Source organism: Rana temporaria, chromosome 2, assembly GCF_905171775.1.
Source record: "Rana temporaria chromosome 2, aRanTem1.1, whole genome shotgun sequence".
NCBI classification, from domain to species: domain Eukaryota; kingdom Metazoa; phylum Chordata; class Amphibia; order Anura; family Ranidae; genus Rana; species Rana temporaria.
In genome coordinates this window covers 162,759,697-162,787,375 of record NC_053490.1, presented here as the reverse complement: position 1 = coordinate 162,787,375, position 27,679 = coordinate 162,759,697, and the positions used below count along the sequence as shown (strand labels likewise).

The window sequence follows — 27,679 nt, the reverse complement described above, 5'->3', positions numbered from 1 at the left end:
TAAATTCAATAACGTTAGGACTGGAACCTATGCACAGGGTGCCATGAAGAGGCCTTGCAGCTTAAGCATGCGATTGCAAATGCGTGCTAACTAAACCCCTGTTTTTAACAATGCAGACTGTTGGACAGGTTAATTTGCTCGGTTGGCAGACTGGTTGGTGAGTTGAGCTATGGAATGTTCTGTTTTTGTCTTTCATGCATTTGCCCTACCTACTAGTACATTATGCCTCTAGGGGGGGAAAAACCTTGCCCAATGGTTTACAACTGCTTTAAGACAATTGTGAATGACACTGCTTTGGAATCCACCCACTGAAAATGTATCAAATGAAGAAAAAAACAACAGGTTTTTTTTTTTTTTATTAAAATTACAGTTTCAAGGTACAGGAGAGTATCTAGACCAACAAACAAAATTATTATATGTCCATTAAAACAAAATAACAAAGCTCTTTAGGCAAAAAAAGTAATAATTTTCCATTAAATAAACATGGCAGGCTTAGCACAGAAAAAAAGAAGGAGATATATGAAGGAGATAGACAAAGGGGAGTGAAGGGTGGGAGGAGAAAAGGGGGAGAAAAAAATAAAAAGGTCAAGTCTGAATAGGAAAAGTCACTCCGCCCAACTCAATACCCAAATCCCAGATAGGCCTCCCATCAGATAGGGGATTGCAAATATGTGACCCATGAATTCTATTTTTTTCAAATTTAGTTTGTCTGTCACAGAATGCTGGCTAATTTTTGGTGTAACATTATGCAGGATAGCTGGTGTCTAGTTGTAACAAATGTACACCACAGTGGATTTCCAAGCTTTTGGAATGGCCATCTTTGTGGCAAGTAAAATGTAAAACATAAGAGATTGGGTATATCTAGGGATATCATCCACCAACCAGATCATTAAAAAGCGCTTTCTTGGTGAGGTTAACTGAGGTCACAGAGTAAATCAAGGTGAATACTTTAATCCGGGAGTGCTCGATTTTTTGACAGGTCCACCAAGAATGGAACATAGTCCCTTTCTGCCCACATCCTCCAAAATATAGAGTTAAAATGTCAGGGTAGGTTTTTGCAAGTTGCACTGGCACCATGTACCAGCAAGATTAGTCCTTATAGTTCACCTTGACAAGAGTGGTATTGGGGATCCTTTTATGCACCATGAAAGACCATCTAGACCAGTCTAAAACCGCTATGTCTGTTCCCAGGTCCTGATGCTAGGCCAGCTGGGTATCTTAGTCACAAGCTCAGTCAAGAAATGATACATTGCCAATATATCTGCTTTCATGCCAATATTCTATATACACCAGTTCTCAAAAGAAGTCCTCAATGAGATATCATCTGTGCGTTTTTCAAGGGAGTCTAAAAAAAAAAATATTTGACAAAGGCGAAACATTTTCATTGAGGACATCCCAAGGATTTGGAGGAAATAGTTGGTTTTATTCATCTGTTTTTGTTTTTTTTTTTCGTTTTTTATCTCATTAATTGTTTAAATACATTTAAAGGTGAACTTTCTCTCTCTATATGTATTTAGTTGAAAACAAAAACTCTACCCTTGTGTAATCTTCTATACTGGAACACTCAGATTCAGAGAGGAAGCACTAGGATTAAATCAAACATGCTGCATTCACATGGGCTAAAAGAAACATGCTGGCAAGAGGGCAATACGGTATAATGACTTCAGCAGTCTGTTCCTGTTCCTTCATTGTCAAATAACAGGTTGGGAACAAAGGTGACTGACCTGTGTTACTTAACTGCAGCAGAGAAATGTCAAGTTGTCAGGCTGGATGTGCTGTCTGATTGGACTGTGCATATCTCAAATCTAGATAGAGATTAAAATCGCTTAGCAGGTAAATAGCTCACATTTCTACATTTCTATTTAATATACTGTATAATGTATCTGTTGTCCTGGAGTTCAGCTTTAATATAGAATAAATTGTGTTATTTCCTTAACACCAATATTCTTTGTTTTCCTTCAATAGGGCCAGGACTTACCTTTACATGAAATATTAAATGCTTCATGTGAGAACAACGGCATGCAGGTATGTCTACCTTTCTGAGTATGATATAGTATGCAATATACAGGTAAATGTATTTATGCTAGTATTTACTAGGATGCAATTGCTCTTATATGCTCAGGTTGCAAAGATTACTTCTACTATAAAATGTGTGTGAAATTCCAAAATGTGTAGAACAAAGAAAATCAGGTCATTTAGATCATGTTTTATCTCTTTTACTAGAAAAGAGAACCATAGCTAATATTTCATAAGTGGGATATAGTAGGTTTAGTAATAAGTATTTTTAGCATGCATTAATCCTCATAAATTCCTCCGGTTTTGCTTGAAATTGTTTGTTTCTGAATTCTAGCAGAGTGGTTTACAAAATGCTCTAGGGCAGAATCTATGTGATGTACATGTAATGCACTTTCATTATTTCATCTTATCATTAAATAATTGTTCACAATAGTTCTGTATTTCATTTAAACTTTTTTAATACCTTTGGATTCCTTGAAGTCCTGACTGTTAGAAAACATGTGCCAGCTATGATAAGTTGATTATTAGAGTTTAACAAGCTGATCAGCAGTCTTGCACATTCTCTCTTTGTGTACGTAAATTGATATGAACCTGTTGGAAATGAGGCAGTTTAAGATAGAGGGCACAGCCAGAAGGAACTGAAGAAAAGGGTTGGCATTTTCAAATGGAGACATTATTTGGAGCTGAACAGCAGAATAAGTCTAAAGCTGAAGAACATTGCTATAGTATCTATCATTTATGTGATGCAAATATTAGAATTTTAGATTTCAGCTTGACCTTTAATATTTTATTTTACATCCTCAACCAGCTTTTGAAAAATAGATGTTGCTAGAGCTAGAATGAGTTTCTTGCTCGCATTGCAGAGAATTACTGTGATGACTTCATAAAATTATAACACCATTGAAATATCATTCCTAGCACCATCGATGAGTACATTTTCACACAGTATCTATGTACACTATTGTAACTGCTACAAATCTAACAGCACTTGGACTGAACTAAAGTAGAAGAGAAGATAACAAATTCTAAGTTTTGCAATAATATTAGCCTAAACTGGCACACAATAAGAAAAATTTGACATTTGTTTATGGTAAGTCTTCAAGTTAAATGAACGATCACCATTTTTTGTCTATTGGTACTATTTGCACCAAAATTATTTTCCCGTAACATCCCATGTTAATGGGTTTGTTTGTAGAATAAATGAAGTTTCAGATATTTCAACATATCCGTTTATTTAAATATAGTATAAAACAGTCATCAAATTTTGAATTGAATCTTATTAAGCAACAATCATTTTAGTATATTGATTGTTTGCAAGGTCTTGTGTACAGAAAAAAAAATGCGTACAGAAAAAAAAATGTGTTTGATCCGTTGGATCCGTCGGATCTAAGCTGCAATTTTTCGGCGGCCACTAGGTGGCGTTTCTGTCGAATTCCGCGTCAAGTATGCGAATTGGCTAGTACAGCGATCCACGAACGTACGTCCGGCCGGCGCATTTTTTTACGACGTTTGCGTTCGGCTTTTTCCGGCATATAGTTAAAGCTACTGTTATGAGGTGTACTCAATGTTAAGTATAGCCGTTGTTCCCGCAGAGAAATTTGAAATTTTTACGTCGTTTGCGTAAGTCATTCACGAATAGGGATTTGCGTAGAATGACGTCACCGTCTGAAGCATTGGCTTGTTCCAGGTTAATTTCGAGCATGCGCACTGGGATACCCCCACGGACGGCGCATGTGCAGTTAAAAAAAATGTTGTTTACGTCAGGTCATGACGTATTTACATAAAACACACCCCCATCACAGAGATTTGAATGGCGCGCCATTACGCCGCCAAAGATACACTACGCCGCCGTAACTTACGGCGCAAATTCTTTGAGGATTCGAAAAAAAAAAGTAACGGCGGCGTAGTGTATCTTAGATACGCTGCGCCCGTCGTATTATTGCACGCAGGTACGTGGATCTGCCCCCAAATGTTTAATTTAATTTCCTTAATACATACTCACACAGGGCCAAATTCTCAAAAAGTCTGCGTAACTTAAATTTCAGCAGTTAAGTTACACTGACTTAAAATTTCTACCTAAGTGCCTGATCGTCAAAGCACTACGCTGTGTAACTTAAGTGCCGCCGTCGTAAGGCGGTCCTCCTCTCCTGGGGGCGTTTAAAATTTAAATGAGGCGCGCTCCCGCGCCGGCCGTACTGCGCATGCGTGTGACGTCATTTTCCCGACGTGCAGCGCGCGAACGTAATTAACGCCGGTCGGCTTTGAGAATTTCGACGGGACACTAAAGTTGCGACGGGTGAAAAAAAAAGACGCGCCGGGAAAACAAATAATTATAAAAAAAAATGTCAGCGTCGCTCAGCATGCATTCCTGAGAGGGAGAACTCCATGCCAATTTTCAAAGAAAAAAACGGCATGGGTTCCCCCCCCAGGAGCATACCAGGCCCTTAGGTCTGGTATGGGTTGTAAGGAGACCCCCCTCCGCCGAAAATTCGACGTAGGGGGTCCCCCTACAATCCATACCAGACCCGTATCCAAAGCACGCTACCCGGCCGGTCAGGAATGGGAGTGGGGACGAGCGAGCGTCCCCCCCCCCTCCTGAGCCGTGCCAGGCCGCATGCCCTCAACATGGGGGGGTTGGGTGCTCTGGGGCAGGGGGGCGCACTGCGGGCCCCCCCACCCCAGAGCACCCTGTCCCCATGTTGATGAGGACAGGACCTCTTCCCGACAACCCTTGCCATTGGTTGTCGGGGTCTGCGGGAGGGGACTTATCGGAATCTGGGAGACCCCTTTAATAAGGGGGCCCCCAGATACCGGCCCCCCACCCTAAGTGAATGGATATGGGGTACATTGTACCCCTATCCATTCACCTGGAGGCAAAAAGTAAAATTTAGTAAACACACAACACAAGGCTTTTTAAAATAATTTATTATTCTGCTCCGGATGCCCCCCCTGTCTTCGTTATTAGCTCAATTAGCAGGGGGGGCTTCTTCTTCCACTCTCCGGGGGTCTTCCGCTCTCCGGGGGTCTTCCGCTCTCCGGGGGTCTTCTCCGCTCTCCGGGGGGTGCTTCTCCGTGCTCCGGCAGGTACCCACGTGGTGGGTGCACGTGGGTAGGCACCCACCACGTGGGTACCTACCGGAGCATGATGGGACGGTGATGCCTATATAAATGTGATGCAAGGCGCGCTTCCATCATTACAGCGACAACAGGCGACGAGGCAACATCGGAAGAGGGGAGAAGACCAGAAGACCCTGACGCCACAGAAGACCGTGCCGGCTGCCTGTTTGAAATCGAGCTAACACACAAACATAGCAGGCAGCCAGCGCTGAAGAAGAAGGCACCGGAGAGCTGCAGAAGAACCGGGGTTCGCCGAGTCAACAGCGGAAGAGGGGAGAAGATGGAAGAAGCCCCCCGGAGTCCGGAGAAGCCCCCCCCGGAGAGCGGAGAAGACCCCCGGAGAGCGGAAGACCCCCGGAGAGCGGAAGACCCCCGGAGAGTGGAAGAAGAAGCCCCCCCTGCTAATTGAGCTAATAACGAAGACAGGGGGGGCATCCGGAGCAGAATAATAAATTATTTTAAAAAGCCTTGTGTTGTGTGTTTACTAAATTTTACTTTTTGCCTCCAGGTGAATGGATAGGGGTACGATGTACCCCATATCCATTCACTTAGGGTGGGGGGCCGGTATCTGGGGGCCCCCTTATTAAAGGGGACTCCCAGATTCCGATAAGTCCCCTCCCGCAGACCCCGACAACCAATGGCAAGGGTTGTCGGGAAGAGGTCCTGTCCTCATCAACATGGGGACAGGGTGCTCTGGGGTGGGGGGGCCCGCAGTGCGCCCCCCTGCCCCAGAGCACCCAACCCCCCCATGTTGAGGGCATGCGGCCTGGCACGGCTCAGGAGGGGGGGGACGCTCGCTCGTCCCCACTCCCATTCCTGACCGGCCGGGTAGCGTGCTTTGGATACGGGTCTGGTATGGATTGTAGGGGGACCCCCTACGTCGAATTTTCGGCGGAGGGGGGTCTCCTTACAACCCATACCAGACCTAAGGGCCTGGTATGCTCCTGGGGGGGAACCCATGCCGGTTTTGAATTTAAAAATTGCCGTGGAGTTCTCCCTCAGGAATGCATACCAAATGCCGTCGCTGGAATGGGCCTTTACAAGGTTTGGCTAACTTTCCACATTATAAAACCAGCCCTAGTTTTGCGCCGGCAAATTCGGAACTTAGGCAGAAATCAAAGTGCTGAAATGCTTTGAAAATCTGCTTAAGTCCTCATTTGCATACGCAAAGCTGCATTTCAATGAGAAATGCCCCCAGTGGCGGATGCGGTACTGCATCCTAAAATCTGACCGTGTAAGTGTCTTACACATGTCAGATTTTCTGCCTAACTTTGGAAAAAGCCTTTTGAGAATCGTTTCCAAAGTTAGGCACAGGGATACGCAGGCTGAACAGCAGTTAAGTCTGCGTATCTCTTTTGAGAATTTGGCCCACAGTCTCTTTCTGTCTCTGTGTTAGAATGCAGCTGACCTATTGGTGTTTTAAATGGGGATTATTATGATTATTATTATTATTATTATAATACAGGATTTATGTAATACCAACAGTTTACGCAGCCCTTTACAATTTGAGGGTAGACAATACAAATACAATACACTTTTAGGCTAGGTTCACACTGCTGCAATTTCTTTTGCGAATTTAAGCCGTTGCGATTGCTCAAATTTGCAAGTCATTAACAAGTCATAACATTGTTTTCCATTAGTGCCATTCACATCAATGCGTTGCGAATATAAGCTGCGGGAAAAAAGGGTCCTGTGCGAGTTTGATCCGTGTGTGATGCAAATTCAGCTCTATAGACTGGCATTCCCTGAAATCGCGGCCGCGAATAGCTGCAAAATCACGGCAAATTTTGAATTTGCAGCAGTGTGAACCTAGCCCAATACAGTAGGAATCAGGGGGCCCTGCTCGTTAAAGCTTGCAATCTAAGAGGGAGGGTCAAGAGATACAAGAGGTAATAACTGTGGGGGTGTGTGGAGGGAGAAAATAAATGTACAGTAGTTAGGTGGGGGCCAGATAGGCTCCTCAGAAGAGATGAGTTTTCAGGGATCGTCTGAAAGTAGACAAATTAGGAGATAGTCAGACAGATTGGGGTAGAGCATTCCAGAGGAAGGGAGAGGCTCAGAAGTAATCCTGGAGGTGAGCATGGAATGAGGTGACAAGGGAGCTAGAGAGCAGGAGGTCTTGGGAGGAGTGAAGAGGACAATTTGGTTGGTATTTTGAGACCAGGTTAGTGATGTAGCTGGGGGCCAGGTTGTGGATGGCTTTGTAAGTTACTGTTAGTATCTCGAATACAATTTGTTGGTTGAGTGGCAGCAAATGGAGGGATTGGCAAATATTGGTAGCAGACACTGAGTGGTTTGTAAGGTGGATGAGCCTGGCAACAGCTTTCATAACAGACTGAAGGGGGAAAGCATGTGGGGGAGGAATTATCATAAGTTCAGTTTTGGATAGGTTGAGTTTGAGGAAGTAATGTGACATCCAGGCTGATATGTCTGTTAGTAAGTTGGTAATGCGTGAGGAGACAGATGGAGTGAGTTGGGAGGTAGAGCGGTAGATTTGGGTATTGTCAGCGTAGAGATGATATTAAAAGTAATGGGAGGCAATCAACTGACCCAGGGAGGAGGTGTAGCTTGAGAAAAGGAGAGGTCCAAGAACAGAAACTTGAGGGACCCAGATGGATAAAGGAAGAGGAGAGGAGGAAGTAGAGTTTAAGTGACACTGAAAGAGCGGTGGGATAGGTAGGATGAGAACCAGTGAAGATTAAAGACCAAAGGAGGGGAATTTTTCAAACGAGGAGAAGGTGATCTACTGTATCAAAGGCAGCAGAGAGGTCCAGGAGGAGTATAACAGAAGAGTGCCCCTTGGTTTTAGCCGTTAGTGGGTCATTGGTGAGTTTAAGGAGAGTAGTTTCCATGGGGTGTTGAGGGTGAAGTCCAGGCTGAAGGGGCTCAAGAAGTTTGTTCATAGTCAGATGGTCACTCAGCCGGTTGTAGACCAGTCTTTTGAGAAGTTTGGAGAAGTAGAGTAAGGAGATGGGGTGTAGGTTGTTAAGATTGGTGGGGTCCGGTGAGGTCTTTTTAAGGAGGGATGACTAGCGCATGTTTTAGAGAGTTGGGGAAGATGCCAGAAGAGAGGGAAAGATTGAAAATGTGAGTTAGAGAGCATAGAATAGCGTCAAAGGATGAGCGTAGCATTTTAGAGGGAGCAGAATCCAGAGGGCAGGTGGTTAGATGGGTGTTAGAAAAAAGTTTAGCAACCTTGTTAATTCTAGCAGGGTTTAATGAGCGAAACAATGATTGTAGCTGTGGACATGGGGTGCAGGGAGGTTTCTGAGCATTGATGATCTCCTCACAAATTGTATCAATCTTATTTTTGAAGTAATGGGTGATCTCCTGTCCTGGGCAGTGAGTGAGTTTGAGGGTAGAGGCAGTGGAGAACAGAGTAGAGTGTTAAAGGTAGAGAAGAGTTGACAGGGACTGGATGATAATGTATTACTGTAATTAATGTGATAAAATAGGTCTGTTTGGCAGTGTGGAGGCAGGAATAGTATTTTAGGAGGGCAGATTTACATTGGTTGAAGTCTTCCTGGTACTTATGCCACAGATGCTCAAGAGCGCGGGTACGTTTTCTGAAACTTCTGGAGTCGTCTGTTTGCTAGGGTTGTAGTGGTCGGGCCTGAGTCTGCGTGTAGTGAGGGGGGTGAGCTCGTCTGAGGAAGATGACAGTGAGCTGTTGTAGACGAAAGTGACTAAGGTTGGGGCAGGGTAGAGTTGGTCAGTAGCAGAGTAGAGAAGAGAAGTGTTGAAGTGGGGAAGGTGTCAAGTCTCTGGTGTGAGGCCGGATTGCTGAGAGGGTGCCCCTTGCGGCTAAGTGCACCGCACCCCTGGAGATGAGACAGGGAGTGCGGGGCCCAAAGGTGCATGGATTGCCGGTACTGCTGCTGACTGGGTAGATGCAGGCAGAAGGTAGCTGGTGTGCGCTGGAAGAGCGGACTTAGTAGCCGTGCAAGGAAGAGTGCTGGTGCGGTACTGTAGGTAAACAAAGAACAGAGTCTGAAGCCAGGCCAGGGGTCATACACAATTTACAGGAACAAGCCAGGTCATATACAGGAGCAGAAGATAATAGAGTAGTCAGCCAAGCCGGGGTCAGATGCGAGGAGATAAGCAGAGTCACAGGTTCAGACATAAGCCAAGGGTCAAGCCAGAGATTCAGGATACACAGGATACAGGAGACACAGGAAGCTGATGATAATCCAGCAACTTGTATGTGCGAGTGACAGGTTTAAATAGGCCGGTGGGTGCGCCCACAGAGTCACGGTGTGCGTGCTCGCCTATGTGCATCTGTGTGCGCCGTCCGGTGTGCGCATCTGCGTGCACGCATGCGCAATGGAGTAAGTCTGGCCATGATGGACACTACAGGAATGCCAATAACTATTTCCCTGACAGAAGGTTTCTACGGGTAACTGTTAGGTGGTTGGAGGGAGAGGAAGTGGAAGACCTGGAGAGAGTGAAACTGATAAAGTGGTGATCAGAGAGTAGGAGAGGATTGTTGGAGAGGTTGCACAGTAAGGTGAAGACAAGGTCAAAGGTGTTGTCGTTTTAATGAGTATGACCCTGTATCCATTGCTTCAGGTCAAGAGATGAGGTTAGTCTGAGAAGTTTAGAAGTAGTATTAGTATTAGCATTAACAGGGATGTTGAAGTTGCCAAGAATGATCAGGGGGGATTTCAGAAGAGAGAAAATAGGGCAGACAGGCAGAGAAGTCATCCAGGAAGGTTGATACTGGCCCAGGGGGCAGGTAGGTACAGCAATTCCCAGAGAAACAGGAGAAAATAGACAAATTCAATGTGCCTCAAAAAAGGAGAGTGTCAAAGAGGGAGGTGGGTGAAGTACCTGATAGGTGCTGCATGGGGCTAGAAGGATTCCCATGCCACCTCCTTTCCGTCCACTTGGTCTGGGGGAGTGAGTGCAGATAAGGCCACCAATGGAGAGGGAAGCAGAAGATTTAGTGTCAGATTCATGAAACCAGGTTTCAGTGATGGCAAGTAGTTTTAAGGAATTTGTGATAAAGAGGTCATGGAGGACGGTGAATTTGTATGTATGCAAATCATAATAAAAGTTGTATTTACCACATTGACACTCTTGGCCTTTGCCTAGAGCCTTCACAAACAGATTGTTTTTTAACTTTGTTTCCCACCTTTGGAGAAAATTCAGAAAATTAACCATGGGTGTCACTATCACCAAGTATATGTGCCCCACATCATCTGTTGGGTACTCTGGGTTTTTTCTACTTCCAGAGTGCCAGGGGCAGACTATACAGAGTTGCATGTGTCCACCGACTTATTCCTCCCAGCCAAGTTACGAAACCTTGTGGCATTTTCTTTTGTTTAGGCGGTGGACTATACATGCATGCAACAGTGATCTGAATACAAGTTAAAAGCATGCTGAGAATGGGAATTTGGCTATCAAAATATAAGTTCATGAGATTTTAGTGACCCCGGGTCTAACCTTAATGTGGAATTAAACTCTTATTTACTGGCAGGTAAGCTTGTATTGTAGATGAGACTCTGTATGTTCTATGTTCCTCACCCTAGTTCTCTATATTGCTCTGTATATTGCTTATTCAATGCAACCTCATTCTGTATCATGTACTATCCCTTTTCCACAAGGTCCTTTTCTGTATGCTGCTAAGTAGCCCTTAATAATTTGAATTATGCTCTTTACATTAAATGAATGACCAAAATGAGTATTGGTTGCATAAGGTGAAAGCCCAAAACACTGACCACCAAGATAAGTGGGCACCTTTTTTCTGACCATGTTATTCTGTAAGCTGTGCTGCCCCACATTTTGACCAATGCACTCTACACACAATGTTGATTATTAATCTGGCACAAGCCATTTTAAAGGGCCACAGCAGCAGATAACCATCAATAATGCTCTAGTGAATTCCCCCTTATGTGTTATGTTATGTATTACATACTTCTGATTACCGTATATACTCGAGTATAAGCCAACCCGAATATAAGCCGAGGCACCTAATTTTACCACAAAAAAACTGGGAAAACGTATTGACTCGAGTATAAGCCTAGGGTGTCCATCTGCATGCCTCACTGTGCCTCACTTTGTCCATGTGCATGCCTCACTGTGACCATGCCTCACTGTGCCCATGCCTCACTGTGCTCATGCCTCACTATGCCCATGCCTCACTGTGTCCATGACTAGACTGATGTTTAACATGGGAGTCTATGGAAGGGGTGCCCAGCTTTGAAAAATTGGTTCTCCCTAGCTGTAGGTCCCCCAGACAACAAACTTTGCACACTTGTTGAGGTGCAATGGGGCTACACGTGTGCCAATTTTTGGGTCCAGGGGACCTACGACCGTCCGGTACCGGATCCCCAAATTCACCACAGAAATTACCGTTTAACATGGGAGTTTATGGAAGGGGTGCCCGGCTTTGAAAAATCGGTGCTCCCCGGCCGTAGGTTCCCCAGACAACAAACTTTGCACATTTGTAAAGGAATGTGTGCCAAGTTTGGGGACCAGGCTGGTACCGGGTCCCCAAAGTCCAGGAAATCAGGCACAAAAAGGTGACTCGAGTATAAGCTGAGGGGGGCATTTTCAGCTAAAAAAAATGTGCTGAAAAACTCGGCTTATACTCGAGTATATACGGTACTTCACTTTGTATGCCATATTTTACATTGCACAGCACTTACCAAGGTGTTTATTGTCCCAGTTGCCAGTTATTTCAATTTGGATATTTTTCTTTGAGGTAAGATTAGACAGAGGGCCAGATTCTCGTAGATCGGCGTATTTTTGTGCGGGCGTAACGTATCCTATTTACGTTACGCCTCCGCAAATTAGACGGCCAAGTGCTGTATTCTCAAAGCACTTGCTCCGTAAGTTGCGGCGGCGTAGCGTAAATAGGCCGGCGTAAGCCCACCTGATTCAAATTTGGAACAGGGGTGCGCCGTCCATGGAATATCCCAGTGTGCATTGCTCCCTAGTACGCTGCAATGACGTATTGGTTTTGACGTGAACGTAAATGACGTCCAGCCCCATTCACGGACGACTTACGCAAACGACGTAAAATATTCAAAATTCGACGCCGGAACGACGTCCATACTTAACATTGGTACGCCGCATGTACGCCTCATATAGCAGGGGTAACTTTACGCAGGGAAAAGCCTAACGTAAACGGCGTATCTGTACTGTGTCGGCCGGGCGTATGTTCGTGAATTTGCATATCTAGCTGATTTACATATTTCTAAATCAGCTTACACGCCCCTAGCGGCCAGCGTAAATATGCAGTTAAGATCTGACGGCGTAACAGACTTACGCCGGTCGGATCTAATAGAAATCTATGCATAACTGATTCAAAGAATCAGGCGCATAGATACGACCGCCCAGACTCAGAGATGCGACGGCGTATCTGGAGATACGCCATTGTATCTCCTTTGAGAATCTGGGCCAAAGTGTTTTTACAGTATTAAAAGCCTATTTGTGAGTACAAGTAATATGGCATAGTGTGTCTGTCATTATACAATGCCCACAGTGTGCTGCAGTGTTCTAAGTTCACCACCAGAATATTATTTTTCTCAGAGTTTCCCAACAATCACTCCCCTCTCTTCTTTATTATTCTGTATGGTTAAAATGTATATCCAGATAATACTCAAATGTACTCCTTAAAGAATCAGTTTTTATTACTACATGTGATGTCACCACCAGGCTTGTAGAATTCTTGCTGTGGCAGCTGTTGGGAACAATTAGGAGACAGTGCAATGTTACTCTATAACAAGAAGAGAAAAGGACAGTAATGGCAGGATCACTAAGTATTGTCTAATTAAGGTTTCAGATTTAAAAGCATTGAACACAATTGTGAAATGATTTTAATATATACAAATTGATATTAGATTTTATTAATTAGGTGTGTGTGTATTTAACATGTAAGTGTGAAAATTAAGCAGGTTGTGTGCTTTCTTCAGTAACAAACTTCTACAATAGTTTTTACTAAAACACTCTTTTTTTTTTACAGAACGTGTACACAATTATGTAACCGTGAGCATGTTTCCAGAGCCACTTATTGTCTTTTCTTTCTGGTTGTCCTTTCTAGATAAGGGGATTATCTGTTTGATATGAGCCTGAGTAATCCTGCCAGAAATCTTTGAGCCAATAGCTTCCTGTGCTCTCTACTTGCACTGCACTCCTATCAGTTAGTGTTGTTCCCAGTACTTCCTGTGGACTAAATACCATCTCTCCCTTATGTTATGGAGATGGGGAGGTGCTCCATAGTCCTGTCCTATGGTGACAATGCTGCTTCTTCATATATACAGTACAGCAGCTGTTGTCATTTTAGGATAGGATGTATCTTAATGGCTGGATCACCAAGTAAAAATATACGTAACAAACCCTGAAATAAAGAAAATGAATCACCGGTAGGTCACCACATCTAAGGACTGAGAAGCTGCAATGTATTTATTTTAGTTTCTTTGTTATTGGCTTAGATAAACGTTCATGGTAAAATGTTAAAAGTGGAGCAAGAAACAGTCAGACTAGTTATAATTTCTGGGTTGATTAACACGAGTGACCTTATTTTAAGAGTTCTACTAGCCAAACATAATATTAGAAGCCAGGATTCACCATAAATAACAATGTATTGTTGCTCCAGATTTTCTTAAACTAATCCCTTTGTGATAGGTAATTTGGATGTCTCTCAATAATGATGGTTATTTTATTGTACTATGTGTGAATAATGGGAATACGGTACCCACCACTACTATAATATATACACACATAAGAGGACACAGTGGAGCTCTTTGACCTTATAAAATACTGTACAAGGGACAGCGTGCTTTTTACAAGCTAAAAACTCCTAGAAGGCTCTTAATATTGTTTTTTTTTACAGTAAATGTTGTGTTATTTGTAATAATGTGTAAAATGAAAATGAAAAACACCCAAAAATTATTTTCATGTATGCATGGGATGTTTACTCTTTCCTACAGTTATGACTTCTAAATTATTTCAAAATGAGACACGTGTAACCTAATGCAAAGAGTATACCAGGAGGATCAGTGCAAGTTGTGTCATTGTGGGATATATGTATATGGGCTATTTGAAGTTATATGCTGTGTCAAAAGAAGTGTAATAAGTAGGACCCCATGCAGGCTAAAGCCCCCTGAAGCACCTGCAACCTTACAGTAAATCTAAGCTCTAGCTACAAGACAATTTGTTTACTAAAATACAGCATATAAAAGTAATTTCATTTTTTTGCCATATACAATTCTTTCCTTTTCTTTTTTTGTTTGATCATCTTATTCAGCCACTTTCAGTCTAAGTATACTTGCTCCAAGGTCAACCACATTACTGCTCTGGATCACTTTTTGTTGTGATAATAGTGGATAAAGCAAGCACAATGAGAAGTTGCACAGTAACATGTAGTCTTCACTAGGGATCAGCTTATGGTTTATTCTAAACACAAGATTCATAGCCAAACGTCATGTATAATTGCAGTACCACTATTGTACATGAAAGCTTCCCACTGTTGAAGGTTGTAAAGCACATTGGGGAGAACAGGAACTTAACAAGCAGTAATGTCAGTAGCCCCATTTATGTGCATTGCCATGAATCCCAGGCCATATAAGAAAAGGGGCAGGGATAGTTTAAAAAAATTGTGTCTTCATTTCCCCCAGTTCATACCAGGCCCTTCCGGTCTGGTATGAATTTTAAGGGGCACTCCACACAAAAAAGCGCACTAACTATTCACACTAGATTTCTATCTGAGCATGCAGCCTGGAAGGCCAGAAAAGGGTGGATGAGTGGTCCCCCACCTCCTCTGGAACCATTCCAGGTCACAACATGTCTTCAACATGGGGGGGGTACTTATAAGTGGTGACTCCTTGGCAAAGCATCTTGTTCCCATGTTGATGAGGACAAGGGTCCCTCTTCTATAAACCTGGCCCAGTGGTTAGTGGTTGTGGATATCAGTGGGTGTAGGGCTTATCCAAATTTGGAATATATGGTTAAATAACAGCATTGAATCCTGTGACATCATTGACTAAAATAGGCATGCCCATTTGTATTGGAAATACTAAAGATATATACTGATTAAATAGGAAGAGACAGCGACCATGGTGGCAGAGAGTGGAAGACTTATATTCCTTCTTACAGAGCATAATATAAATATACTTTTTGTGATAGCAAATACAAAGATATATACTGTGTACTCTTTATTTATTCACATGGGGGATCAATATCTGGGACCACCTTATTGTTAAAGGGGGTTTACAGATTAAGATAAAATCCCTGCCTGCAAACCTCCAAAACCACCAGATGAGGGTTGCAGGGAAGGAGACGTTGTCCTCATCAACATGATAGAAGATGCTTTGCAAGGTGGGTCTCCCCTGAAGCTGTCATTTGTCAGTAATTTAAGTTACATTTTTTTTCTTTGTAAATGATGGTGTTGCTGTAGTAGATTGTATACAATGTACAGATGTCCCATTACAGCGGAAGGTTCAAGCCATCCCCCAGGAATGTTATTTAAAGGAATTTTGCATATTTAACCCTTCCTAATGCCTGTACACATATATGTGGCCTCATTAAATAGGGTCTTTTTTCATGAGGCTACATAGTTGCATACCAGTGTTTGTGCGTGGAGTGTTCCACATACCATGCTCCCGTCACAGGGTCCAGGCTCTCACCAAGATCAGTAATCAGTCACTGTGCAGGCCACCCATGTTTTTGTTCTATCTTCTGAATGGAGGTAAAGATACATTGTATTGTTCTTATATATATTTTGCCTATATCATGAGGTTCTGCTCCTTGCCCGATTACTCCCTTCACTCAGCTATTATGGATAATGTCCTGATGACTATTGTCATGACAGGCATTAATCTTATCTTGATCATTTGACTCTGCACTGCTAGGTCATGTAGTATTTTTTATCCATAGGACAGTAGACCTCAGGAGCTCAATTACTACTCCTTCTCATTATTTTGTTTGTGTTATTTTTTTTCTTCATTGTTTCATATTATTGAACCTCTGATATTAATGTTATAACGGTTGATGCAATGTTTATATCTTTCATGTTTTTATGGTTGTCATTTGATGTTTTTTTTTTATTTTTTTGGGGCTTTTCTCTCCCCAGCATTTGTCACTGTACCTCCACCTAGTCCATAGATCTCGATCTCTCCCTAGAGATACTCCATGGTAGTTTTTTGTTCCTCAGACTTTTGAATCTTCACCAGTCTCAGGCCTCGTACACACGACCAGTTTCCTCGGCAGAATCCATCAAGAAACTTGGTGGGAGAGCTTTTTTGCAGAGGAAACTGGTCGTGTGTACATTTTTCATCTAGGAAACTGTCGAGGAACTCGACGAGCAAAAAAAAAGAGCAAGTTCTCTATTTCCTCGACGGGAGTCTCCAATTGGCTTATCGAGTTCCTTGTCAGGCTGGTTTCCGACGAGAAACTTGAGCGTGTGTATGCTAAGAAACCCGCGCTTGCTAAGATTAAAGTATGAGACGGGAGTAAAAGTAGCAATTGTAATGGAGATAACACATTTTTAAAGCTGTAACAGACTGAAAAGTGCAAATCGTCTCTTACCAAACTTTTATTTTACCACGCAAGCACATGAAATTAGCAAAACCAGCCCCAAGAGTTGTGCCAGTGGAATTAAACTTCCCCTGCCATTGTATGTGTTGTAGGTCACCGCGTTTGAGAACGAGGAGATTTTGTCTTGACAGTGTGTATCTCATGATTTACTCCCCCAGGTACCCCCTGGAGAACTCCAATCTTGGAAGTAGTCTTTATGCCAGACCACACCTATTCCTTACGATGGGACCGTTAAATGTCCAGGGCTCAGCTCACCACATAAAAGGACCAATGCCTTCCGCACATTTGCTTCTACTAAGGCACATCTAGTGTGTCTGCAAGAGACTCATTTCACCCCTTGCTCCACCACTGAGTATTTCAACTCAGGTTACTCAGAAGTATACACAGTATCAGCTAATACCAAATGCAGGGGAGTCCTAATAGCTTTCCACCGTACAACTCCCTTCACCTCCCCGGCGAATATCAAGGACCTGAAAGGTCACTACCTAATTCTTTCTGGCCTCCTACTGGATACCAAAGTGAACATAGTATCCTATTACACACCCAATTCTACACCCCTCCCATTTCTTTCCCATTTATTGGCAGTAGTTGATTTACATAAGCAAGGTACCCTTCTCCTCTGTGGAGATTCTAACCAATCCCTCTACCCCATTTTAGACAAATCCCCACAGACGTCTCTATCTAACAGTATGAAACATAGTTTCCAGCAACTTATGCAGCACCACTCATTAGTCGATGTCTGGCGTGAACACAACCCTGTTCAACGCTAATATACGTTTTATTCTAGTCCTCACAACTCATTTTTGCGCATTGATTACAGACTACTCACTAGGGGTACCATTCCCCAGCATCTGTCCTCAATTATTCTTCCGATCCCTTGGTCTGATCACAGTGCCATCATAACCACCTTGACCTCCTTGGCCCCATCCACTAAATATCCTTCATAGATAATTAACAATAACGTCCTAACCCATCCATCCCACCACCTTGAAATAGAAATGACACTCAAGAAATACCTTTCAATTAACTCCACCCCAGACATCTCTCCTCCCCAGACATCTCTCCTCTCCTTCTATGGGAAGCACACAAACAATTATAAGAAGAGCCTGCATTAGTCAATAAGGAGAATACACCTCACTCGTCAATGTCTAGAGTCTATGTTCAAAGCCACTCACTTAGTATTTTAGGCTGACCGTTCAAAGCCACTCAAACAGCATTTAAGGCTGGCACCTCCCCACCAAACAGGCAGCCCCTAAAAAAAGACTCTGCAGCGTTAAAGGCATAGATACTTCACTAAAGCAAACAAACCGGTCACTTTCTTGGCCCTCTCTCCAGAAGCTTAGATCAGGCCCCTAAACCGATCCAATTATAGAGATATCTATACTAGCAATCCAACCAAAATTCTTCAAATGTTCTGTAAACACCTTGCTACTCTTTACTCAGAAAGCAACACCCTTGACAAAACCCAAGCTGATACCCTTTTTTCACAAACTTCTTTGCCCTGTCTATCTTCTCCCCAGTGCGATAGTCTTTAGAAACCCTGTGAACCTGAGGAGGTACTGCTGGCCATTAAATCTCTAAAATCCAATAAACACCCGGGCAGGATGGGTTCTCAGCCACATACTATATAAAATTTGCAGACTTTTTAGCTCCCATGTTAACTAAAGCCTATAATGCTATACTCAAGGGCCCGGAAACACTGACGGTGACCATCACAATGCTCCCAAACCAGACTGACAACTCTTCCTGGTCAAATTATCGACCCATATCCCTCCTTAATCTCAACATCAAACTGCTTGCCAAAATCCTAGCCGTGCGTATTAATCCCATCATTGGATCCCTTATACATAGGGACCAAGTGGGTTTCTTTCTCAACTGACAGGCAGGAGACAACATTCGACGCATGGTCCTCTTAACACATATAACCCATGCCCGCAGAATCCCCTTATGCCTTTTATCTGTAGACATAAGAAAGGCCTTTGACACTGTCTTAACCTTATATCTATTTCATACTTAGGTGTTGGGGATTTGGTACACATTTTTTATCCTTGAATCTCAGCTCTTTATACCAACCTCTCTGCCTTTGTATGCTAGATGGGATATAGATTAGAACCTTTCCCAATCAAAAGAGGAGCGTGTCAGAGCTGCCCGCTCTCACCACTCTTATTTGCCCTGGCTATTGAGCCCCTAGCACACTTTATCCACCAAAATCCTACCATAAGGGGGTTGGAAATAGATGGTCATCACCGCAAGCTGTTTATTCGCTGATGACGTATTTCACTTCACTACATCACCACTAAACTCTGCACCCAACCTCCTCAAAGTATTGGAAGATTTTGGCTGTGTCTTGGGTCTGAAAGTTAACCCACTTAAATCTACAGTGCTGAACATTTTCATTCCCCCTGATGAATTGATCCAATTGCAGACCACCCTACCATTCCCATGGTCTTCTCGCTCCATCCCATACCTTGGTATTAAATTGATGCCAACATATCCTATCTCTTCTCTGCTAACTACCCCCTTTGCTTACACATCTTTCTAACATTATGACCAAGTGGTCCACTGTACCGTTAGCCTGGATGTTCAGGATAACAGTGGCCAAGATGACCATCCTTCCGAAAATATTATACCTGTTCCCAGTATTGCCTATCCCAGTCCCAAGCTATTTGCTTCATGTGCTGTAATGACATGTATTTTCCTATGTTTGGAGCCCTGTCAACCTTGTATACCCGACATACCCTATACCTACCTAAACTAGGAGGAGGTTTGGGTCTTCCTAACTTCACAAGATATTTCCATGCTGCCCAGTTTGCTTAACTGCCCAAGTATCATGCAGCCACGAAAATTTCCCTCTGGGTGGCTTTGGAGTAGGTTGAGTGTGACCCTCGCTAACCTCCTGTGGCTTCATTCTTTCTGACCGTCATACCATATGGGATTGCCTCAAGTTCAGACGCTCCAATCGCCCCACAACCCCATTCCATCTTTTCTTCTCAATCCTGCCTTCACCCAGCCTGGACCTCACCATCAACTTTTCACTCATTGGTCTTCGGCAAATCTTTTTCAGGCCTATAAGTTCATGACCCCCTTTGGAATTAGGCCATTTCCCAATCTTAGGGAGTCATATGACATTCCCTCTCCTGAAAGTCTTTGATATCTCCAAATCAAGCATTTCTTTACACCCCTAATCCATAAAGACTCCCCAGCTCCCTCTATGTCCATCTTAGAACAAACATGCAAGAGCAACCTGCATAGGTAAGGCCTTATATCTGCCCTTTATTCCCACATTTAACAATACCCTCCCCCCAGTCTGACAATGCTGCTGCCTGCTGTCTGCTATGCCTTTTGTATGCTCATTCCTCCAGAGTTGTGTTAATGCCAGATCATTAGGCCAAACAGAGGGGGGAAAAGCCAAATGAAATAAAACTGATGCAGTCACCACATCTAATGGATTGGTAAGCTGAAAAATATTTATTTTTATTTTGGGTTTAATACCATTTTAAAATCCTGTATCCCACCAAAATTACATTTTTTTTGCATTGGTACATGTTCCCCAGAGCAGTGCCCAGCCTCCAATACCATTTGTTTAAAAACCCTTTGCCTATTGGACTATAAAATGACCACTGTTATTTAACCTTTGGCTGCAATTGATGTTAACAAGTATTCAGCACCAGAACGTTAGCAATGTTCTCCGAACGTGCCTTGAACTGAACCCAGGTACGTCCGTCTCATTGCTAGTAATAAAACATAACAGTCCAAACCCACACCAAAAGATCATTTGTTTCAACGTAACTCCCAATTGCTTATACAATTTATACTTGTTATGAATCAACTTTCAGGATGCCCCACATCCGAAACATATGATAAAAAATAAAAGCAAACAAATATAGCTCATAATCTTTTTTGTTGTGGAAGCAGGGATCACACCCTGCCAGTCTACTGTACCTCCATTTTTTTTCCTGTTTATAGGAACATCTATTAAGACCATCAATTTCAAATCTTTTTTTTTTGTATGCAATGGTTGGAGTAGAATTGGAGTGTGTAATGGTCCTTGCAGCACCACACTCTCTGACACACCTGGCTGAAGAGGGGATATGTATTGTGAATATATATATATATATATATATATATATATATATATATATATATATATATATATACAACAACCAGAGAAATAGAGAAATGTAAATGGTGACAACCTCTCAATCAAGTATATACAACTGCAGGAACTAGGGTATGCAGTTGGTAAAAATAGAATACAAAATAGTAATAAGATTATACAGTTAGTAATAAGGTAATGGTTCAAAGAATACATCCTAAACTCTTTACTAGGAAGGGTCTTCCCTAAGGGACAGTGTTACAATAACAGTCTTTCAGTCGGTCTCCTTTTCCCTGTTGGCCAACACATTGGGGCCCAGATCCAGTGTTAGAGCACTCAAGTTAGGTACCCTCTAACCTGGGTATAGGTATCTGTACTGTTTCCAAAGCTAAAAAATATAGTTCCTCTTTAATGGGGTACCAGAGTAAAGTTTGGCCAGGAGCTTCTGTTCACCTCCTGCGGTGAGAGATTGTCTTCCTCCTTTCTCCTTCAGTGGCTCAGCGAAGTCGATGGCAGTAGTGTTCTCACCAACAATTAAGTAGTAACCCCTTCTGCTACCTAACCTCTTGCAATAGGAAAGTGTTCTGTCTACCACAATGTCCTCATCAGTTAACAGCATACAAGCCTGTGTGTTCCATGAACCCAAAGATTCAAATACAAGATACAGGAAAACATTAATCCCACCATTAATAAATGCCGCAAAAGGACTAATACCAAAAAATTGGCTAAATAAAAATAAACCAGACATAAAAGAATGGTTTGAAAGAGTGGAAAACTATAACAGAATGGAATATCTTTGCAGTTGTGATGTGAGCCAACTTAACAAACACAACAGAAAATGGAGGCAGTGGTAAGACTTTAAAGCATCTGAGAAATATTTGGGGAAACTATAAGGCCTTGTACAGACGAGCGAACATGTCCGATGACCGTTTTTATCGGACATGCCCGCTCGGAGATTTCGGTCTGATGGTTGTACACACGATCAAACCGAAATCCCGGCGGACATTAACACCGCCACGTCCGCAAATCCGGAAGTTCAATGCGTCCACGCATGCGTCGAATCACTTCGACACCGAGCGCGACTTCTCGGGCCAGCGGACATGTCCGATGAGTCATACAGACCATCGGACATGTCCGACGGACAGGCTTCCAGCGGACAAGTTTCTTAGCATGCTAAGAAACTTTTGTCCGCTGGAAACCTGTCCGCTAGGCCGGGAAACTGTCCGGTCGGCCCTACACACAACCGAACATGTCCGCGGAAACTGGTCCGACGGACCAGTTTCAGCGGATATGTTCGGTCGTGTGTACGAGGCCTTAGAGGAATAGAAAGGCAAGAACAAACCATCTGGGGATTGGGGAGGGAGGGGGAAAAAAACAATGTCCTCATCATATATGCCTGGAGCCTGGGAATAGACCCTACTTTTTCTTTCCACCTAATCTCAGTCATGCTGGTATGTGTAGTTTCATTGTCAATCTGTAATACTAGCTCAGTCTGTCTGAGGACCACATCTCCCACAAGTCATAGCTGCACCCAGTGGGCTCTGTCCTTCCCACAATCCACAGCAGCTCAGTTTCCTCTTTGTGATCTGAGGTGGTGGGCAAGGCTTTTCTTCAGTTCTCTCTGTGGCACCATACAGTTCTGCAGCTTGTCTGTGCTCAATATCTCCCTGTTGCTGCTTACATTCCATAACAGCTTGAGAGGAGGAGAGAAAGCAGTGATAGTAGCCCAGATGGGGCAAGTACTGTGAACAAAGACTACAATTTGAAAAGCTTTGCCAGTCATGGAAGGTTAATATTCCCCCCCCTTAATCATTGAAGCATTTGTGTGCAGAATAACTATAGGTAGAAACCCATGTACCTAAGGGGGATGTGGGGCAGTAGATTCTATAACAGATTTTATAACAAATGTCCCTTTGTTATAAAATGCATGTATCAGTAAATATACCTCTGGATGTCTGAATAAGCCTGCGATAATAAATGCCATTTTTTTCTAATCACATAATTTATCTTTCTACTATTTAGGTGAAACTGTGTTGTGGTTTGCTACTTTTTTGTTTTGTCACAGCAAACCCATTTATTTCCTACCACATGTTCTATCTATGCACTTAGTAAATCCTTTTAAACTACAAGTCATCCCTGCTAAACGCTTCTTACATCTATGAGCATCACTGACTATCCTTACCATCCTGAACACGTACAGCAGGTGGATACTATAAAATCATAATAGCTGCTAGTATAGTTGCCAGTATTTGAATGCCCTTTTTCCTCATACACAAATACTGTATATCTAGGAATGCCACTTGAAAAGTATCCATAGTCATGTTGAATTGTATGTCCGGATAATGTTCATTCAATTTTTCATGAAACAAGGTGAAGGATCAAATGTTATCCCACCAAAACATGAAGACATAGTCAGTGAAACACTACCATACAGTGTTGGGGAAACGTGATTGAAAAAAGAAACAAAAGATGTATCTCATATGCTTGAATGATGGAATGAAGTTACAGACTTAACAAGAAATGAGAACTACATAGTAACAGACTATATCATTTGCTGTGGATTGGGATTGTTGTGATGTATCACACACTGTTTGAGTGTGGGTGAATGCAATGTTTTATTCATGCTTCCTAATGGATTTACTTCCTTTTGGGTGCTAACTTAAAATGGTAGTATGCCCAAAAACAAAAATGTAATTAATTGCAGTCTATAAATCCTTAAAGTTTAACTATAGGCAAAACTTTTTTAGTATAGGTTAGAATGGAGAGAGGTTAGAACACTTGATAGTTTTTATTGTTGTCTGTGCCACTTTTAGGTAGATGAAAGCAAATAAATCCCACATTTTGTGTTGACATCAGAACACTGATAGCTGGGAAATCTTCCCATTGGACCACTAGTTCTAGTGACCCTAGTGACACACTGGGATTGCCTCACTTTGGAGGGATGTCCTCTCACTTCCTGTTCTAGCTATGAAGCAAGAGGTGGAGGGAAAATTCTCCAATGGGACACAGATTGTGAATAATAATAATAAAAAAAAAATACAGGAGTTGTAAAATTAAAATGAAACATATTATCTCTAGTGGCTGCATTTGTTTTCTGTTTTTAGGCATTTTTCCTGTATTTTTATTTGGTGATTTTGCCAGTAACATACTTTCCAGTCTTATGCTGCGTACACATGATCGGTTTTCCCATCGGAAAAACCTTGGATGTTTTTTCCGACAGAATACTGTTCAAGCTTGTCTTGCATGCACACGATCACACCAAATTCCGCCTGTCAAGAACGTTGTGACGTACAACACGTACGACAAGCCGAGATCAATGAAGTTCAATAGGCAGTTCAGCTCTTCTGCTTGATTCTGATGTTTTTTTGCGTGTCGGAATTCCATACAGACAAATGTTTTTTCCGCTAGGATTTTTTTTCCGTCTGGAAAAAAGAGAACCTGCTCTCAAACTTTTGCTGGCAGAAATTCTGACAGAAAAAATCCAATGGAGCATACACACAGTCAGAATTCCCGTCCAAAAGCTCACATCTGACTTTTTTCCAACGGGAATTAGGGTGTCTGGTTGGAGGAGCAACGAAGATAGCATTTGCCAGCAGAATTATTAATCTGTGGAGAGGGTAGCGTTAGATGCAGATTTAGATGAACAAACAAAGCTAAACTCCAGCAAGCATGTTTTAACCACTTAAGACCCGGACCATTATGCAGGTAAAGGACCTGGCCCCTTTTTGCGATTTGGCACTGCTTCGCTTGAACTAACAATTGCGTGGTCGTGCAACGTGGCTGCCAAACTAAATTGGCATCCTTTTTTCCCACAAATAGAGCTTTCTTTTAGTGGTATTTGATCACCTCTGCGGTTTTTATTTTTTGCGCTATAAACAAAAATAGAGCGACAATTTTACATTTTGCTATAATAAATGTCCCCAAAAAATATATAAAAAAACATTTTTTTCCCTCAGTTTAGGCCAATACGTATTTTTCTACATATTTTTGGTAAAAAAAATTGCAATAAGCGTTTATTGATTGGTTTGAGCAAAATTTATAGCGTTTACAAAATAGGGGATCGTTTTATGGCATTTTTATTAATATTTTTTTTTTACTAGTAATGTTGATGATCAGTGATTTTTTTTTCATGACTGCGACATTTTGGCGAACACATCAGACAATTTCGACACATTTTTTGGACCATTGTCATTTTCACAGCGAAAAGTGCTATAAAAATTCACTGATTACTGTGAAAATTACACTGGCATTGAAGAGGTTAACCAGGAGGGGGCACTGTAGGGGTTAAATGTTCCCTATGGGAGTGTTCTTACTGTGGTGGTCGTGGCTGTGTGTGTGACGTCACTGATCTTCGTTCCCTAACACAGGGAACAGACGATCAGTGACAGCCACACTAGGAAGAACGGGAAAGGTTTGTTTACACTTACCTCTCCCCATTCTTCAGCTCTGTGACCCGATCGCGGGATACTGGCGACAATCGTATCCACAGGCGCGGCCACGGAGAACAGGACCAGGCTGTGGGCTCTTAAAGGCGACATACAGGTACATGCTTGTGCCCAGCCGTGCCCTTCTGCCGACGTATATCGGCGTGAAGGGGTCCTTAAGCGGTTAAGCAGTTACAGCAACATTTTTTTTTCTTCTGAGATAAAGGTTTTTTATAAATATATAAAATCTGATCATTGTAAGCACCCCAATGGCCAGCTTAAATGGTCTGGTAAAGGAATTTGGAAAATAACACACATACTGTTGGATTGTAAGCTAAAAATAAAGGTAATGGAGCCACCACATTTAAGATGGTTAAGCTACATTCTTGTTTTTGGATTTAGTACCACTTTAAAATTTGCTGAGATTTTGTTCTTTTAACCTTGACGAAGGGGGGTGATGGACTTCCAAAACTGTTTTCATGCATGTTCCTATGTACCACTTGTTAATATAAAGAACATTTTGCATCATAATGGACTGCACTAGGCATCATATGTACAGTTTTTTTTATTTACAGTCGTTAAAGGCTAAGCTCACCTTAAAGGAAAAAAATAATACACACACATAATGCAAATAATTTTTTCACTCCAGCTTTCTACTCATACATCCAGAAAGCTGGAGGAGGAGTGAATGGACTATGAAAACACAGGTCACTTGTACTCCATTCAAAACAACACGCTGCCTTCCATGGTGACAGGCAGGATTTGTAGTTTATTCATTCACAGACTGCCTATTTTAAATGTGATAGTGTCTGCAGGGAGAAGAACCCCCTCCCACTATCATGGGGAAAGGCGTCTAAGGGGTTGGGGGGGTGTGGGAACATGTTACTCGTTGCACTCTAAATTTGCGTGTAACGTGTAACTTGTTTCACAGGTGAACTGAGCATTCTAAAGGTGAACTTTGCCTTTATTACCTTGATGCAGTCAGTTCACTGTTTTGTAAATGCATAGCATCAAGGGTTGCTGTGATATTGTGACACAGACATTTCACTACAATATTCTGCAATTGTAGAACATTGAGTAGATCATTTCCAAAAAAGGTATTATTTTCGTTAATTTCCATTGGGCTTAATTCGAACACTCAAGAAATAAATAACAAATAGTTAAAGTGCATGTAAACCGGATTCATGAAATTTGAGCTGGGCACCTATATCTGCAGTGTTTTCTTATCTCTCTTCAAAGCACTATATCCCACAGCTGTCTCCTGCTCCATTCTTTTTTTATCAGCCTGATAACTCCTGACAAATTCTCCATCACATATGATAAAAGCAGCCAGAGTTTTGTGTTGGGGAGGATGTTATAAATAGATTAGCACTGAGCTGAATGATTCAAGGGACAAATCTAAAAGTCTCTACCTATGAGGAGAGGGGGTGTGAGCCTTTCCTCCAAACAGCTGTCTTGGCTGTATGCCCAGGCTTTACTGCAGTGTTGAACAGGAAGAGAAAATCTCCTAACATGATGTGCACTTTCTAAACAGTATATAAAGATGAAGACAGCAGATATACATGTATAACTTATGTAGGGAGATTTGTTTAATCTTTGTGTATCATCTGAGGCTGTTCATTTCACTGGGTATATGTGAGAGTTTACATCCACTTTAACTGGTCTATCATAAGTGGATATTTGATGAAAACACAAGGTCCCTTGATAAGTGTCAACATTTACAGTTTTATTAAATATCACCTTAAAGTTTATGCTATATTATAATTGACTTTGTAGCTAATTAATTCCAAACCCCTTTTTAACTCTGTTCTAATATATATATATATATATATATATATATATATATATATATATATATATATATATATATATATATATATATATGAAAAGCAATTGTAAAAGTCCATGTGAGAAATAGCTTTGCTATAAAGCATTTCTGTTCTGCCCAACATGTAGCTAGATGCTGTAGGTGGGGTGACAGAGCATGTAGAGGATCAATAAAAGAAAATGTATTAAAGCCCCATCATTGTAGCATGCTGGGTCCTTAATACATTTTTCTTGCTTGCACCTGATGGCTTCTCTATACTGTAACAGCTTATATTATTTATGTGTGTTCTGATGGTTACTAAGTCTGCAGATCTTTCTATCATTATTTTTCTCAAGAAATCCTAAGGAGAAAAGAACACCTTAGGATTGCAATTACACCTTTGCATGTCTTCTGTTGCCACATGTCAGACAATGATTAAACTGCACAGCTGTCACTACACAGGATGTTCACTGAGGTGACATGCATATGAGGACATAGTGTGCCTTGCTTTATTTTTATTCTCTGTGATCTGAGGAAATTAGACATATATTTTTCTGCTACATTGCAGTTTCTGTAGAAACAAAAGAATACCCCCCAATTAAAAGTGATGCCCGTATTCACATTAGGCCATGAGCTATGAAACCTTGCTTGGGCCTTTAGAAAGATAGCCATGGAAGG

General features: G+C 42.1%; 1 protein-coding gene across 1 annotated transcript in view; it reads left to right on the top strand.

Annotated features, from left to right (window-relative positions):
* LOC120929674 (protocadherin-9-like) overlaps positions 1-27,679 on the top strand; it is a 1,495,744-nt gene that overhangs the window by 436,257 nt on the left and 1,031,808 nt on the right. Inside the window, exon 2 of the mRNA XM_040341350.1 lies at positions 1,966-2,025. Within this exon, the coding sequence (XP_040197284.1) occupies positions 2,020-2,025 (6 nt within the window). The 5' untranslated portion in view covers positions 1,966-2,019. The remainder of the gene's footprint in view (positions 1-1,965; positions 2,026-27,679) is intronic.